Source organism: Chelonoidis abingdonii, chromosome 10 (assembly GCF_003597395.2).
Source record: "Chelonoidis abingdonii isolate Lonesome George chromosome 10, CheloAbing_2.0, whole genome shotgun sequence".
Taxonomy (NCBI): Eukaryota; Metazoa; Chordata; order Testudines; family Testudinidae; genus Chelonoidis; species Chelonoidis abingdonii.
The window spans coordinates 23,144,351-23,161,517 of record NC_133778.1 but is presented as its reverse complement, the minus strand read 5'-3'; the positions used below and the strand labels follow the sequence as shown (position 1 = coordinate 23,161,517).

The following is a 17,167-nucleotide window of genomic DNA, read 5'->3' as shown; positions in this document are numbered from 1 at the left end:
TACAGTGCTGCAAGTTTCGCGCTCTGGGGTGTGAAAAAAACACCCCCCTGAGCGCTGCAAGATACAGTGCTGTAAAGCCTCAGTGTAAACAGTGCCGCAGCGCTCGGAGTGTGGCTCCCAGCGCTGCAAGCTACACCTGCAGAGGATGTGGAGTACGTGCAGCGCTGGGAGAGCTCTCTCCCAGCGCTGGCACTGCGACCACACTCACACTTCAAAGTGCTACTGCGGCAGCGCTTTGAAATTTCAAGTGTAGCCATACCCTTTAAGGCTAGCAGGGTAACTGCCATATTGTCACTTTGGTTTGATGTTTTGGAAAATGAACAAAAGCCTGGCCAGAAGGGCCTGTGAGACCGTTCTTGTGTCTATTTAGTAGCACAGCTCTAAAGGAGGGGGAAGTTGATGGCAGGGCACTGCAGAGGCATCTCAGGCGATGAGGGGTGCACAGGAGACATGACCGCACAACAAAGTAAAGAAAATACGACAAAGTAAAGTAAATATGCTTAACTTCTTTTTATTGTGAAATGGATGAAAAGTCAACAGAGCTGAAGATACAGATACTTACTAATAATATGGAGATGTTTATTACCTATAGTACTGTGCTGTGTAGAAAAAAGGAATAATGAGATTTTGTGATTCAAAGATGATTAATTTAGTGTACTAAATTGTCATTTTTAGCTCTATCTAGAAGTATTTTTTTTAAATTGTGCTCTAAAAATGTATAATCTACAAAACATCTGTATTACAAATAACTTTTCAGATATTTTTAAAAAGAATGCTTGTAGCAGTTCAATATGCAAATACAGATAGCCATCTTTCTGTGGAAAATCAGATAAAACACAATTATAAGGCTTAGTTTACACCTCTAATTAGGATATTATTGCAAAGACCACCATCATCTCACAATCTTATATACACTTATACCTAAAAGGCATAAAATTAATGAATATATAAAGTAAGGCTAATAAAGAAAAAATATCAAAACATTTATGCTATTACTTATCTACCAAGATTAGAAAAAAATACCTTAAAATCGATTCCTCCTACAAAGATGCGATTAGGAATAACCGTTCCAAATCTTGGGGCACTCGTTGGGTTATTTAAAGGCACAGGTGACACAGTGTTGGGGGATGGAGACAAAGATTCTGTTTGTGTCTGATTTGTGGTTTGCTGTTTGAAAGAAAAATATTTTTGTAAAATTTATTTCTGACGTTTTGTAGAGTATAAACCACTAAAGCAGGGTTTCTCAAACGGGTCGCCGCCTCTGTAGGGAAAGCCCCTGGAGGGCGGGCTGATGTGTTTACCTGCCCCGTCCACAGGTCCGCCAATCACAGCTCCCACTGGCCGTGGATTGCTGCTCCGAGCCAATCACTGCTCCGGGCCAATGGGAGCTGCTGGGACATCACCAGTCCTTCATGAGTTCTCAAAGATACATATAGGGCTCCTATCATCATAGTATGTAAGCTCGTTACAATCATAAGTATTTATCCTCATAATACACTTGCGAAGTTCCCATCATCCCAATTTTATAGATGGGGAACTAAGCATAGAGACTGGACATGATCCAAATCCCACTAATCTCAATCGGAGTCTTTCCATTGACTCCAAGAGGCTTTGAATCATGCCATGAGTGACTTGCTCAGGATCAACCAGGAAGTCTGTGGCAGAGCTTGATATTGAAACCAGGCTTCCTGAGTCCCAGAACAGTGTTGTAACCAATTTTCACAAATTCACTCAAAAGAACCTGGTATCTACTCTGCTAGGCCTGGTCTACACTACAGGGTTGGGTCGAATGTAGTCACATTAGGTCGATTTAAAAATGAATGTGTCCACTCAACCAACCCCGTTCTGTCGACCTAAAGGGCTCTTAAAATCGACTTCTGTACTCCTCCTCGGCGAGGGGAGTAGTGCAAAAATTGACTTAGCTGGGTCAAATTTGGGGTAATGCAGACACAAATTGACGGTATTGGCCTCCGGCAGCTATCCCAGAGTGCTCCACTGTGACTGCTCTGGACAGCACTTTCAACTCTGATGCACTAGCTAGGTACACAGGAAAAGCCCCAGGAATTTTTGAATTTCATTTCCTGTTTGGTCAGCGTGGCGAACTCAGCAGCACAGGTGACCATGCAGTCCCCTCAGAATCATAGAGCGCAGAATTTTTCTACACTCCCCCTATCATCTCCGTCCCTGAGGTTATCGCAAATTAGAAGGCGAAAAATTGCACTGACATGATTTCCAAGCTCATCCAGTCCTCCCACACTGATAGGGCACAGCTTAATGCATGGAGGCATTCAGTGGCAGAGGCCAGGAAAGAATTAAGTGAGAGTGAAGAGCAGAGGCAGGACGTGATGCTGAGACTAATGTGGGAGCAAATGGACATGATGAAGCATCTGCTGGGGGGAGCAAATGGACATGATGAAGCGTCTGTTGGAGCTGCAGGAATGCCAACAAGAGCACAGACCCCTCCTGCATCCATTGTATAACTGCCTACCCTCCTCCCTATGTTCCATAGCCTCCTCACCCAGATGCTCAAGGGGGAGGCTCCAGGCACCCAGCCACCCCACTCCAGAGGATGGCCTAAGTAACAGAAGGCTGTCATTCAGTTTGATTTTTAGTGTGGCTACAATAAGCAATGGAGCCTTGTCCTTCCCTCCTCCCCCACCCCACCTAGGCTAACTTGTTCATTTTCTCATTTTTTTAATAAATAAAGTATGCATGGTTTCAAAATAAGTTACTTTATTTTGAAGGGGGGAGGGTGATTGGCTTACAGAGAATTAAAATCAACAAAGCGGGCGGGTTTGCATCAAGGACAAACACACACAACTGTCACACTGAAACCTGGCCAATCATGAAATTGGTTTTCAAAGCCTCTTTGATGTGCAGCGCGCCGTGCTGTGCTCTTCTAATTGCCCTGGTGTCTGGCTGCTCAAAATCGGACACCAGGCAATTTGCCTCAACCTCTCACTCTGCCATAAATGTCTCCCCCTTACTCTCACAGATATTATGGAGCACACAGCAAGCAGCAATAACAATGGGAATATTTGTTGCACGGAGGTCTGACCAAAAGCGCAAGCGAGCTTTTAAACATCCAAAAGCACATTCTACCACCATTCTGCACTTGTTCAGCCTATAGTTGAACTACTCCTTACTACTGTCCAGGCTTCATGAACGTATCCCCCCGAGCTCGTCGCTGAGGAGCGAGATGGCAGAGTTGCAGGGGAAGTGATGGAGCCATACACCATGCCCTGGAGGTTGCTAGGAGCCGGGCAGGGAAGCGTTCCCAGAACTGCTGGCCAACCTAAATGTCTGAGGACCGTTACCAATCCTACTGCACCGTCCGCTGCCAGCAGCACCCAGGAAGACCAGTAGGGATCCCCCGAGCTCGTTGCTAGGGAGCAGAGAAGAGTTGCAGTGGAAGCGGTGGATGATGACAGTTAGCAGTCCTACTGCACCGTCTGTTGCGAAGGCAAGGAGATGCTGCTGTGTACCAATGCTAGCTGCTGCAGGTGCTTCTGTGTTGAATGCTTGGAGGTCTGGGTAGGGCAAGGTACCTTGGCCAAGGCAAACGAGCAAGAGCCCTGGAGCTGTTATATGTGTCAACCACAGAAGTGCTATGGGGTGTTACAGCGCCGACCGGACTGGAATGTACGATTGCAAGACCTCTTCACCAGCGACAAAGGACAGGAATATGATGCACCTAAAATCTGAAAAGGCCCACACATTTCCCACAGTCACTACCTTTGATAACAGAATGGCAATGATTGCATTGGCTACCTGGATCACAGCAGCCCCCACAGTAGACTTACCCACAACAGCAGTGGTGACGGTGAGCTGATCGGGCTCCATGCTTGCTGTGGTATGGCATCTGCCCGGATAATCCAGGAAAAAAGGCACGAAACAATTGTCTGCCGTTGCTTTCACAGAGGGAGGGACAACTGATGACGTGTACTCAAAACCACCACGACAGTGTTTTTGCCCCATCAGGCACTGGGAGCTTAACCCAGAATTCCAGTGGGTGGCGGAGACTGCCAGAACTGTGGGATAGCTACCCACATTGCACTGCTCCATAAGTCGATGCTAGCCTCAATAGTGAGGATGCACTCAGCTGACTTAATGCGCTTAGTGAGGACATACGCAATCGACTGTATAAAATCAATTTATAAAAATCTACATCTATAAAATCGACCTTATTTCATAGTGTAGACATACCCCTAGACATGTTTGGGATCAGTTTAATTACTCATTCACATTGCATGTTTTGATAACATGAATCACAGAATGGTTAAGGTTTTTTCTGCCCTTATCATTAACAGCTGATTTATTTTTGCCACATCCTTGCTCTTGGTCAGCTCGTATATATGCTAGTGATCACACTTCAACTGTGTATTTCAGAGGATTTTTGTGCTGAAACTGTAGAACAGACAACTGTGACTGTTCTTGAGGCAGTTGGTTGATTACTTTTCTGTCACTAATCGATGACCTTGAGCCATTCCATTGATATGATATGCTCTCCCATCCCTACAAACTAGCATCTAAAGTGATTCCATTGTGGAAGCCCACAGACATTCCTTTAATTAGTTTTCAGCTTTCAACCAACAGCTTAAAATATGACAGTCATGGCAGCATTAGCAATTTTTGGAGTTCCTTAAGAGTTCCACTTCCACTGAGAGGGAGAGATATCTGAAAACAACAGAGAAGGATCTGTAATTGTACTCTGCACTGTCTATCCTGAGTATGTCTGGTTTAGAGCTGAATTGGGTTTTCTGAATATAGAGGTTCTGCATAAGAATTAGCATACATTTCTTTCTGTTGAAAATCTGCTCTGTTGCTCCAGAAACAAACAACTATGGAGATGGCTACCGTGGTCAACATTTCAGCTTGGCCCAGTCTAGCCAGTCATTCAGGTATGGCTAAATGAAAAGACACTCCCTTCTCATTCTCTTCACTCTGGTAAAAGTTTGAGATGCATCATCCAAACCAAACTGCAACGTTTGACATAAAAACTGTTTTGGCTACAAAGCACTGGAACTACAGATGTAAACATAAAATCAGGTTATGGAGATAAGTTTCAGTACATCCAACAAGTAGAATTATTTATCTGAGTAGATTCCTAACAGACATAATTCAAAAACTCTTTCCCCTAAGGAATGTATTTTCTACTTTGAACTTAATTCTGGTTTGGTGTAAACAGACTGAATAAAATTGTTGGGATATTTGAAACCACTTTCTGCTGTACAGCTACGGGGCCTAAAAGCCATTGGAGTGACAGTTTATGACTCATAAATGGAAGAAACAAAGCAGTCTTCCTCCTATTAAGTTAAGGGTTGTGTGGATCAGCATATTCCCAAAACTCCTTAAATGAGGAAGTGGTGGCATCCAGGGCTCCAGCTCCTCTGCCCTGGAAGCAAAAGAAGCGATTCTTACCGGAGCCTCTTCTCAGACAATATGATCTGGATTCTTTCAATCTGTAGCCGGAGAGTGAGGACCAGAAGTGTCACTTAAAGTGGTATATCCTGAGGAAGGCCAAGTATTCTTTCTATCTAGGAAGACTGTTGAATTCACTGGGGTTTTACTGCTAGAAAGAGCTTTCCCATGAAAGAAAGTGCTGAGAAGCTTGTCTCTGACATCTAGCTGTCTGATTAAGGAGATGTCCTATCAGGAGCATCCCTATCATGTTCATTTGTATTTTTGATATTAGGGTATGCCAACAAAATATTTGGGGCCTGGTGAGAGCTCAAGAGAATGGGATCTATGGTACTGAGTCCACTGATTTTTCCTCTTCCAACTCTGAAGTTGGCCTATTTGGTTAATAAAGGACATATCATAATTTGTCTTTCCCCTGGCTCTGGGGATTAGGTATGGATCTCCCCTTTCCTGGAGGATATTAGGTCCCTAAGATTCTCCACTGTAGCTGGAATTCTGGATCCTGAATAATGACCTTGAAACAGGACTTGTCCTTTCAGAATATCAAAAGCAAAAGGAGACATTTACTCCTCAGAGGAGGAGACTCATTTCTCTTTCTACAACCTGGCCCTCTATTTTGAATGTCCTAATAGATGTCTTCATTAAATTCAAGACATCTGATGCACTTTGGACTTAAATTTCACAGCTTGCTCCGCTTTTTGCTGTGCAGCCTGGCTGCTGTAACTCTGAGATGGAAGAAGAGATGCTGCCTACTGGGACAAGATAGGGTGCAGCCCATAGAAGGGTTAGGATATTCATTGTCCATTGCCAAGGCCTATTTTCTCTGTGAGTTGCACCTTTAAATTTCTGTCCTTCTGTCCTTCTACAAAACACAACAGACATCTTGTTCTCCAATTTGCTTTTATCCTTGTTCAGCTTGAATCACCCAGACACTAAGCCTGTCACTGAAGAAGTCTGTTCTTTCTGGCTGTTAGTTTTAATCTAAATTAAAATAAAGGTATTTTAGTTTGAACTAAACATATTTTGCTGTGTATACAAAAACTCAAGAAGTGGAAAGGAGGCGGTAGCACCTGCCTACTCAGGTTTTTAAAGGCAGATGCAGTGTTGCTGCATGAGCAACTCCAACTGAGGAAAGCAGTTGGTTCATGCTCTGCAGACCTAGGAGGTGAAAAGACTAGGGCTTGGAGACCATATAGAAGCCCAGAGTGACCTCAAGGGAAGGAAGCCCAGATTTGTAATGGTGTTTAGATGCCTAACTGTGACTGATTTTCAGGAGAATTAGGTGCCCAAATACCTTAAAAAACCTGACCCAAAATGCCTAGAGAACATAAGGGAAAATTCACTAGTTGTCCCTGAAACAGGCAGTCTAAATCCTCTCAGGAATGTATCTGCCTCATTCAATACCTAGGTCTCTTCACAACTGAGAGGGCCTTGGAAAGCTGGGGCTTCAGTCCCTGCCCCACTCTTGCAACTGAAGGGGCATCTCAGGAAAAGGATGTTCTCACACTTTTATTTATATTGCACTGTGACTTTTTTTTATCTAGAAGTAATAAAATTGTTACACTTTTCTTTAACCTGACTTTTCTTAAGCTAGTAGGAATGTATGAATATTTAAAAATTAGCAAATGGCTGCACAAACTTCACAATCTCAACACATGGAAGCTTCCTGATACGGGACGGGTAGTGCGGGGTGGGGCAGGGGGAAGGAGCAGCATGGCAGAAATCAAACTTCTCCTAGACACTGTCACCATTTAGATTACTCTTTATTTAGACTGTCTGCTTCATCTTTTGATTGTGTATCTCTCATTTATTCACTAGATAGTATCTTGTTCTTTTGTGAAATTTAATACTTTTACGATCTCTGCTTTTAAGCATTTCTGGATATGTCCCAAACCCTTTTACCTTCTTGTGTGTCTATCAAAGATAATCTTCAAGTGAGACAGTGGCAGCAAATAACAAGAAGGAAAAGAATATCAATTTTATTTTTAGCTTCTCAGAAACTGAACATACAGTGAGTCAATTTAGTGTCCGCTAGGTGTCCTAATGCAGTGGTTCTCAAACTTGGGCCACCACTTGTTCAGGGAAAGCCTCTGACGGGCCGGGCCAGTTTGTTTACCTGCCGCGTCTGCAGGTTCGGCCGATCATAGCTCCCACTGGCTGCAGTTCGCCGCTTCAGGCCAATAGGGACTGCAGGAAGCAGCGTGGGCCAAGGGACGTGCTGGCCGCCGTTCCTGCAGCCCCCATTGGCCTGGAGCGGCGAACCATGGCCGGTGGGAGCTGCGATCGGTCAAACCTGCGGACACAGCAAGCAAACAAACCAGCCCGGCCCGCCAGGGGCTTTCCCTGAACAAGCGACAGCCCAGGTTTGAGAACCACTGACCTAATGAATGATGCTAAAACTATTCTACAGCCTTGATTATTCTCAATGCATGCCATGCCTAAAAAGAACTGCCATTTAACTGTATGTGAGCTAATTAACTTCAGTGTGAGCAAGTATCTGAAGATTGAACAACGAAAGCTATTAATTCAAATTTTGATATGTTTATGGGGGTTTGTTCTTTATTTAAATCACTCATCTCTATATTTCAAGGTAAAAGACAGTATCAGAGTCTTAATTATATTTACCACATTTGTCAAAAACATCTATTCACCACATTAGAAATAAAATCAACAAACGCTAGCAAATGTAGGCAGCTCATCTCTCTAGTTTCTTTTTATGAGTTCAGTTAGTCTACAATGTGACATCCAGAATAAAGACACCAGACAGGGTAGTTTACGTGGATGCAAACTAAGATTCACTATTAATCCTGTATCACTTTGAACCAAACATCAATTTATTTCCTAGGAGAAATATCTTATTTGCAACATTTATCAATATTAGGTTTTCACAGAGCATGCTACCTAGACGCACAGGAAGCATTAGCATAGCATATTGTGCTCTGAACAACAGAACCACAATACAGTCCTTCCTGAGTCTGTTGAAAAACATATATTTTGGAGAAAAGGGAAGACTAAATAATGGACAGTTTTATGACTGATCTGGGTTGGGGAAAGGGAAAAAATTAGTAGGTTGTAATGGAGTCTCACAATTATCACAGACATTGAAGACAATAAATCAACTCTTTGACTACCCCTACATTTTTCTTTATAAAGCTGAAGGATTAATTCTTGTTTCAAAAATATAAATTATAATTATTTTAACCATTTGGACATCAGTACTGTACCCCGAAGCTTTGACCTGCAATATTTACTGTGAAGTGGAACATAAGCAGTATCAAGTCTATCATGAAGACACAAGAGTCTATAACCTGTACTTCTATATTATCTGATTATAGAAATTGTAGCTGCAATGGCCTACATTCAAATCTTGCTCTGACAATATATGAAGTTCTTTCAGAGTTTATTGTTTATTATTTGTATAATGGTAGTACATAAAGGCACCAATAAGGACTGAACACCCATTGTGCTAAGTGTGGTACAATCAGAGTAAAAGACGCCACCTTCCCCGAGAAGTTTACAGTCCAATGAAGACAAGACAGAGTAAGTGGGAGTAGCAATCAAAAGAAATGGCGAAGGGAGGACTCAAAGAATCCAAGTCCTTTAAGTAAAATAAGGACTGATTGGGGTGCAGCTATCCTTAAACAAACAACAGTTTGTCCTGTTTACAGGAGCAATGTAAAACGAGGAGCAGATAACTGCTATCTTCAATGGCAGAATTTCATCTGAGGTCATATACTGAGGTCCCGATGAAGCTGAGAGAACATCTCATGGCTGTTGAAGGCCAGCAGGGAGGTCCTGGGTCTACTACTGACTGAAATAGTTACTGTTTTCCCCTGGAACACCAAATGCTGACCACTGAAACAAACAGTAATTAGGCTCTTGGTCAAGAAGCCATTACTTTACTGAACTCACCAATTACCACTATACTTCCTTCAAACTTTCTTGGTTCTGGACAGTTATGGAGGAGTTCATGTCAATGCAGCTCTGGATTCATCTGGATTCCTTTGACTTCCTGTGACCCTATCAATCTGTTTTTTGACCTGAGTATGGTAGAAAGACATCTGTTTCTACCTTTAGTTGTTGCTCTTCTGACAATGCATAAAGATCTGGTGGACCAGGATTACCTTTGATACAGATAACCACAAGGTGCAGATGCCATGCCTTTGTAGTCAGGCAAAGGATAAAAATTGTTCTTTAACTGATCCAACCTTTCCTTTAAGAGGCTGCATAAAGTAGTGCTGGATAACTTGTCATCCAAACCGCAGAGACTTCCACAATTGTCTAATACATAGCAGCAATGGACTTGTGTCTTTGCCGCTGACATTTATGATAAGTATAAGTAAAGGGGGGCAAATGTGTGTTGTGCTGGGAAAGTTGTGTTCATTTGTGCATGGATTGTTTTGTGCTGGGAGATTTGAATTGACTGAATGTGGGCTGTGTTCATCTGGGAGATCTGTGTTGATTTTTCAAGGTGGTGAATTAAGGGGTTATGCTGCAGTGAGTAGCCATATGTGTTTGGGGTTACTGTGATTGCTGCTTGTGTTGTTGTGTGGGTGGTTGTGCCAATTTGCATGAGGGGGATGTTCTGGGAGAGTTGTGATGATTTGTTCGACGTTTGAGCACAAAGGTGTGACAGTTGGGACAAGCAGTTTACCATCTGTACCGGAATAGTCAGTAGGCAGACCACAAGCCAAATCCAGACAGCCAGACCCTTTTGAACAGACCCTGAAATCCTTTTATTTAATTAATATTATTATATTTTTTATTATATTCTTTGGAGTCTGAACATTGACTACACCTCGACTAAGAAATTTGGACCTTGACAAAAAATAATTGATTACCTGTACAGTCTCCCCATATGATCATGAAACTGCTGTTCGTAAATTAGCTACAGAATAAGGGGTAGTTGGTTGATTGAGTTACCTCTGATATTAGAATGGTCTAGGACACTCAGCGTGGTACAGAACAGGTATATGCTTTACTCTAGCAGTAAACTGCACAGATGTAATTCATAAAGTTAAAATGACTGAGAACTTAAGAACTGAAGGGTAACAGACCACAAAACCCAGTGATGATTCAAGCTGCTGATATTCCGAACAAAAAGAACTCTCAACCATGCTCATAGCTGCTTCCATAACTTCATGCTGACTCTACAAACATTTTAGCCTTCAGAATGACATATAGAGAATTTTATTATATAAATTAGACATCTCAAGGAAACTGTAAGACATTTGGGGCTGCAATGCTATCAGTACACCAGTGACGGTACAACAGAACCAGTTCTAGCTCTGGTTCTGTTGAAATTGAGTTTCCAAATATCTCACCGAGACCTTGATGAGAACAAGTTGACAGATCCAACATGGAGAAAGAGTGACTTTACAGTGGGGGAAAAAGCAATTTGAGGAACTGAGGAGGTATATAAGTGGTCTATGTATTGCCAAGGGTCCTCTCCTGCTAAATTGGTTTACAATGTTTGCATACTTCTGGAACACTTTGTGCCTGGATTACCAGGAAGCAGCAGTGGCTCTGTGACGGGGTGTACTCCCCATACTGGCTCTGCAAGAGCCCAATTAGACCAAAGTGGCCAATCAGCCAATTTGACTGCAAATGGGGGAGATTTAAGCTGGAGAAAGCTAATTAGAAGGAAGTTCAAATGTGAGGGAATGGGAGGGGCTTCTATAAAGCTAGGAGGCTGGCTATAGTGAAGGGAAGCATCAGGGAGGAAGCCTGTAGTCCTCTACCCTGAGGTAGGAGAGAAACAACATGGAAGGAAGGGGAGCAGTAAGGGGGTGCAGCTGCAGCCCTTAACTGTTCCCTACAGGGTCCTGGACTGGAACCCAGAGTAGAGGGTGTTATTAAGGGCAATGGTTCTAAAAACTGCTAGAGGCAAGGACAGAATGATGTAGGGCAGCAAATGTGAGGACTGCCTGACACTACTTATGGAAAGAGACTTTGAAAGACAACCTGCTTCCCCCAAGGGGGTACCCGCTGAGTGACTTGGCTGGAGAGCTAAGTCATGAAGAGGAAGCAGCAACACCTGAAGTGAGAGAGAGACCGGAGTGCTATCAAAGGGACAGGCATCAGCCTCACAGAGCTAATCGCCAGGAGATGGTGCTGTCCAGCAGTGTGCAGAGCATCCCATCACAGATTCATAGAATTTTTGTTTCCATTTGTGACCAGCTATTTGACTGTATTCTTTCCTGGATGAGGCAAACCTTACAACACTAATCCATGCTTGTCGTTACTGGGCTGAACTACTGCAGTACTGTCCATTTGGGTCTATCTTTGAAGAATATTCATAGTAGTTAACAGGCATAAAATGTGGCAGTCTATTCACTGTGGGGTAAGTCCATATGAGCATATGAGATCAGTGCTATGTGAACTGTATGCTATGTTCAAAACTGTCACAGGTACAGTCCAACACACTGGTTCCAAAGTTTATAAATCTCTATATGGCTGAGAACTGGTATATCACAAACTATGCCATGCGACTAAGCAATCTACTAGTGAAAATGATTCTTCATATTAATAAAAATTCCTCAAGATCAATTGAATTGAAGACATTATGTTCTTTGTTTGAAACTTGAAACCAAACTTATCTTATAGTGTGAAATATAAAATATCTTAACGTTCAAAATTTTAATAGTTTTATAATACACTTTCTGGGGAGTAATCTGTTGACTAGAATCATCCGCTAATAATAATTTATTTTTAAATGTACAAAATATACCTGTCACATTGGTCCGTAGGCTCATGAATGATATTAAAACACTAATCAGTGCACCAATTCATACCAACACAAAGCCGCCCCATGAACTGGGCTTGCACAATAATTCAGAGTTAATAGCTTCTGGCAAAAGACGATAATATAGACTGAGCACTGCTTTCTGAAGCTCAACAGATTTTGGCTCTGTTGGACCAGTTGGAAAGCAAATACAATACCAAGTGCCTGCACTGAAAATAGTCTGCCTACACCTTCTATACACTTAAATCTAGGGTGTTAACAAGAGTACGTCACATGATATCAACTGTCATGATGGCACTAAGGGAAAGAGACAGTCTTTTAGGTAGCCAGGAACCAAACCCTATACAGTATAAGATTGCATCCATGAATTGCATTCATCTTCAAATATTCAAAACAGTTAATTTCAGGACTTGGTAGACTTGGATTTGAAGTTTCCAATATTTACTGCATGAGTTCCAAGTCCTGGGCTATTGCCTCTCCATGATTTGGGAATCTGCCAGAGTAGTCTGAGTGTGGTCAGACTCTTAAATTCTGAAGGCGTACTTGTATTCCAATGGAAGTAGCATTGGAACATTTATGGCTATGCAGAGAAGATTGCAGACTTCCCTGCTCATACCTAAGTGCTGAGGTATGATATTAAAGAAGCCCAATATCACAAAGTGCCATCCTAGCATCTGGGATGGCCTCTTCCCTAACTAACAGGAACCTTTCAGTTCCAAAAACAACTCCTCAACTAAAGTCTGAATTTTTTCTATCACACACTAGTAGTTTTCAGACCATTATACTGTAGGAAACATATGACTTCGTGGTGACTGAGAAGAGTGTAAACCCACCTATCCACCGCTAACTATCCCAAACTTCTTTTGCCAAATCAGTTTGTTTTAATATTAAGAACCAGGTTTGTCTTCCCTCTACCCTGTCACTTTCCCTCTTCCAGCAGAAGTGCAAGGGTAATTCCAGTCCCAGAATAATCTCTCTTCTTCCTGCTGGTGGGACTGTAGAGATCACAAACTGCAGAGGTCAGCTGTGAAGCAGGTCATCTTCTTTCTGTCTGATGTCCCACATGATTGCATAAGTGGGCTTTTTGGTTGGCTTGAGAGAGTAAATTATAGCAGTTTAAGAGAAGCAGTCATTTAAGACAAATAGGAGATGTAGCCTCTTATCCAAAGAGTTTAAAAATACTGCTATATACACAGAAATGTTACTTTAAAATTTGTACAGAAAAAGTGAAAAATTCAGTTCTTTTTAAAGAAATCAAATTGACGGATACATTTAATCCTCATTTTTTCCTTCTGAATAATTCCAATATAGCACCAAATTTTTTTTTTAAATTAAGAATTGCATTTTAGTGAAATATTTTCTTTAACTTCCTATCTGTTTAATGTTTAACTAGTAACAAAGTAGGCTAAAAACATCTTGTGTACCCTAAAATTAGGATCATAGCCATTACCAGTAAGTGTCCTCCTACCAGTATATAGACTGAGAGGTTGTTTTTTTTTTATTTATAATGCACAGAAAGAAGTGCCTTTCACCATCTGAATTTTAAAACACTATGCCGAACAAAACTTTTAAAAGAATTGTTGGAGGAGGTGGTTGCTATGGATTAGAAGTTTATCATGGCAAAATGATTAATCCACTCTTCTAATTAATCTTTCCTGTCTCATATGCTTTAGACATAAAAACCCAAGAGTTACACATCTAATCTTTTCCTGTTATTTCAAACTATACCTCTACAGCAGATTATATATCATGTCTCCAAAAATGTGCACAATTACAAATGTTTGAAATGTAAATCAAATGTATTTTAAGTTTAGAGCTAAAATATTGTGGTTGTTTCACAAGAGAAGTCAGCAGGGTAGTTAAACTGAGAGAAGACTTGCTATTTTTACAAATGGGGATAAATGCATTTTCCTTTCCTTGTACAAGAAAATACAATCCCCCCCAAACCATAAGTCTCAATAATATAACTGCAGTTACTGCACAGGATTTACTGAGCATCTTAGCTGCTTTTCCAAATGCTTTACTAAGATATGTATCATTAAACCCATTTTACAGAGGAACAGTGGGAAGGAGCGAGGTGATCTACAAGAGTTTAAGCTACCCAACAGAGAAAGGAGAAGTGACCAACATTTGACAAGTGCAGGGTATACATACACTAACAGTAAAGGTAGAGTTGTAGCAGAGATAGGCTTTCCCTGCTGGCTTTAATCTAGCAGGCATGGGCCACTAAAAATAACAGTCAGACAGGGTGCCACAGGTTAGCAGCCAGACTATGTACCCAAGCTTCCCTGCAGGCTTGTGTTCTGGTTACTTGCAGTAATGTAGTCAACTCCCATTCTGGGAATAGACAGTTTAGTGCAGGTTAGTTTACCTACTTTCTTGTTTACCACTACACCACTGGTTGCTTGCTTGTGTTGAAACTCAAGCTGCTACAGCTAGACTAGTGCTGTTATTCATGATAGCTAGATTAAAGTCAGCCACACTATGCAGATCCCTGGTACAAGCCCATCATCACATTGCTTTTGGCACTGTATAGAGTACATACACTTCTGCTGCCTCCCCCCCCCCCAACCCCCCAGAAGCTTTCACTGATGTGTAGCTACATACTAGGGTGTGGTCCCAGCTTGCTTTTCACCGAGTCATGCAGCTAAACCTTGCTGGAAGAGATGACCAAGAGGGAGACAGCCAGAGGGAGGTGGTGTTACCTGCGCCCCAATTTCCCTCCTGCCCCTTTACTGAGGAAAAGAAATAGAACACTGGAGCGCCCCACAACCAGTAAAGTGTGTCAGGCCTCAGCAGGACCCGGAAGCCTCCTGAATCTCCTCAGCCAGCTCCCCCCGTCCTCTGCCACAGAACAGCCCCGCCCCCACTGTCAAGTAGGTCTCCACTCTGCGGGAGGGGAGCGGGACACGGAGCGGTGGGGGGGATGAACACCTCGTGCTAAAACGGGAGCGAGGCGAGAGAAGCACGTGCTGGGGAAGGGCGAACGGCTCACTCGAGCGGTGGGAGGTGGAATGAGCTCGCGTCCGGAAGGGGCGAACGGCTCGCTCGAGCGGTGGGCGGGGCTGGCCCTCTCTGCTGGTTTTGGCGGGAAAGCCATGCCCGGCCTATGGAGCAGTTGCCTCGCTCCCCGCCTCCGGCTACTTAATGGGGGGGGGGGAGGACACACCCTTTCACCCGAGTGTCTGAGCCCTTTCGCTCCAGAGCCCGGCGCCTCCGCACAGCCAACACTCGCTGCCGTACATCTCACCCACAGGGAAGTCACTCACAGCACCCGTCGCAGGTCCTGAGGCACATTCCCCCCGGGAGCCACCCCACTCCGAACCTCCCAGTGGAGCTGGGGCGGCGTCGCCTGTGGCTCCTCTTATCGCGTGGGTGGCAAGGCCCTCGCTACTCACCGCGTTGTCGGGCTCCATCTCTCGCCTCACACCAGCCTCAAAGTCCCTGCAGCACGTTTCCCGCACGCAGCTTCCTCCGCACGCAGCGGCAGCTCCGAGCCCGACGCGCGCCTGGCTGTAAACCCACACAGAGCCGAAGGAGTAACATCGGGGCGGGCGGGCCCGGAAAACTCAGTGTGGGGCGGAGGGGGTCTTCTCCCTGCCTAACGCACGGGTAGGGGGCAGCACTGAGGTACAGTCGGGGCAGGGATTGATGTTAGGCATTGGCCGCGGCAGCAGGGAAAAAGAGAAGCGGGCGGGCAATTGTTTCTACCACACAACTATCTGCTCTCCATTCCCCATGCTCCCCACAGAACTACCTCACTCCCTTCCCTTTCAGCGGCCCCACACAGCTACTTTGCCTCATTGTTGTGTGGGACTCACAGGGGGAACAGCATAAGGCAGCATTTCCCCAGGGCTCCAGCACAGCTACCCTCCCACAGTTCCTCCTATGGATCCCACAGAGCTGTCCTCCTTCATTCTCCACCCTGTGGGCCTCACACAGATACTACTTCATCCCCTCTGTGCCCCCTAACATTTCTCCCCATGCGTCCCACGTATCTAACCTCCCAAGAACTATTAAACTCCCATCCCTTATCAGGACCCTGCAACCTCAAGAGATATCACCTACAAACCCTCACTGAGTTCCACTCAGTTATCTCCCCATATCCCATCTGCCACCTGCGTCAGCCCATTCAGTCATCTTCTATCTCCCCTGAAGCCCATTCAGTTACTGCTCCTTCCATCTTCTGCAAAACACATCCTACCTGCTAACCCCCTCCCCATTCTCCCTGCTACTCCCTTCAGCACAAATCTTTATCACTTCCAGTCTCCCCCTGCAGTTCACTGTAATCATCTTTTCCCTGCACCTTGGGCAGTTTTCACTTCCCACCTCAGTAAAAGAGCTCTTTCATTGAGTTATAAGAGATCAGTGTTTAGGGGCCATGCCTGGAAAGTGGAACTCCCCCCTCTGCCACCATCCCTTGCACCTGCTGGTGCTGTCACTCACCCTGAGAGTTCAGCCTGCTGCTCTGGGACACGCACGCACAACTCCTAAGCACCACACAAAAACCCCTTTACAGCTCCTTAGACACCCTAAAGCAGTGGGAGTGAGAGGGCTGCTTACTCACCTCCAGGGGTGAGTTACTAGACCCTGGTGCGCCACCAGTAGCAGCAGCTGGGTAGGGGTTGGTTTCTGACTTCCAGGCCTGGAGCAGCAGGAGAAAGCAGCACAAAGCTGTTGGCTGCTGGCTGCTCCTCCATTCCCTATCTGCTTCTGAGTTTCTGACACTCGCACACATTCCTTCTCCCCCTCCCCTTCAGTGAGTATCATTTCACCAACAAACCCTCATTACACACACTTGCAAAACACTGATCACAGGCTGGCTGGCACACAAACATACAAGAATAGTACCAGGGACAGGTGGTGTAAGTATTGCAAATTGGAGCTCAGGAAAGACTCTGTGAATAAACTAGATTCCTCAATGAAACGCCTAGCAGAAGTCCCCACACAATCCCAAGAAGGGGAGAAATTGTCAGACATACATCAAAGTCCTCTTCCATC

General features: G+C 44.1%; 1 protein-coding gene across 1 annotated transcript in view; it reads right to left on the bottom strand.

The window, feature by feature from the left end:
* The window catches only part of BOLL (boule RNA binding protein), a 102,789-nt gene extending 85,980 nt beyond the window's left edge, over positions 1 to 16,809 (bottom strand). The window contains exons 1-3 of the mRNA XM_032803616.1: positions 16,734 to 16,809; positions 15,565 to 15,679; positions 1,024 to 1,167 (exon numbers count right to left, since the gene is read on the bottom strand). Coding sequence (XP_032659507.1) covers positions 1,024 to 1,167; positions 15,565 to 15,582 — 162 coding nt within the window. The 5' untranslated portion in view covers positions 15,583 to 15,679; positions 16,734 to 16,809. The remainder of the gene's footprint in view (positions 1 to 1,023; positions 1,168 to 15,564; positions 15,680 to 16,733) is intronic.
* Positions 16,810 to 17,167: the final 358 nt, after the last annotated feature.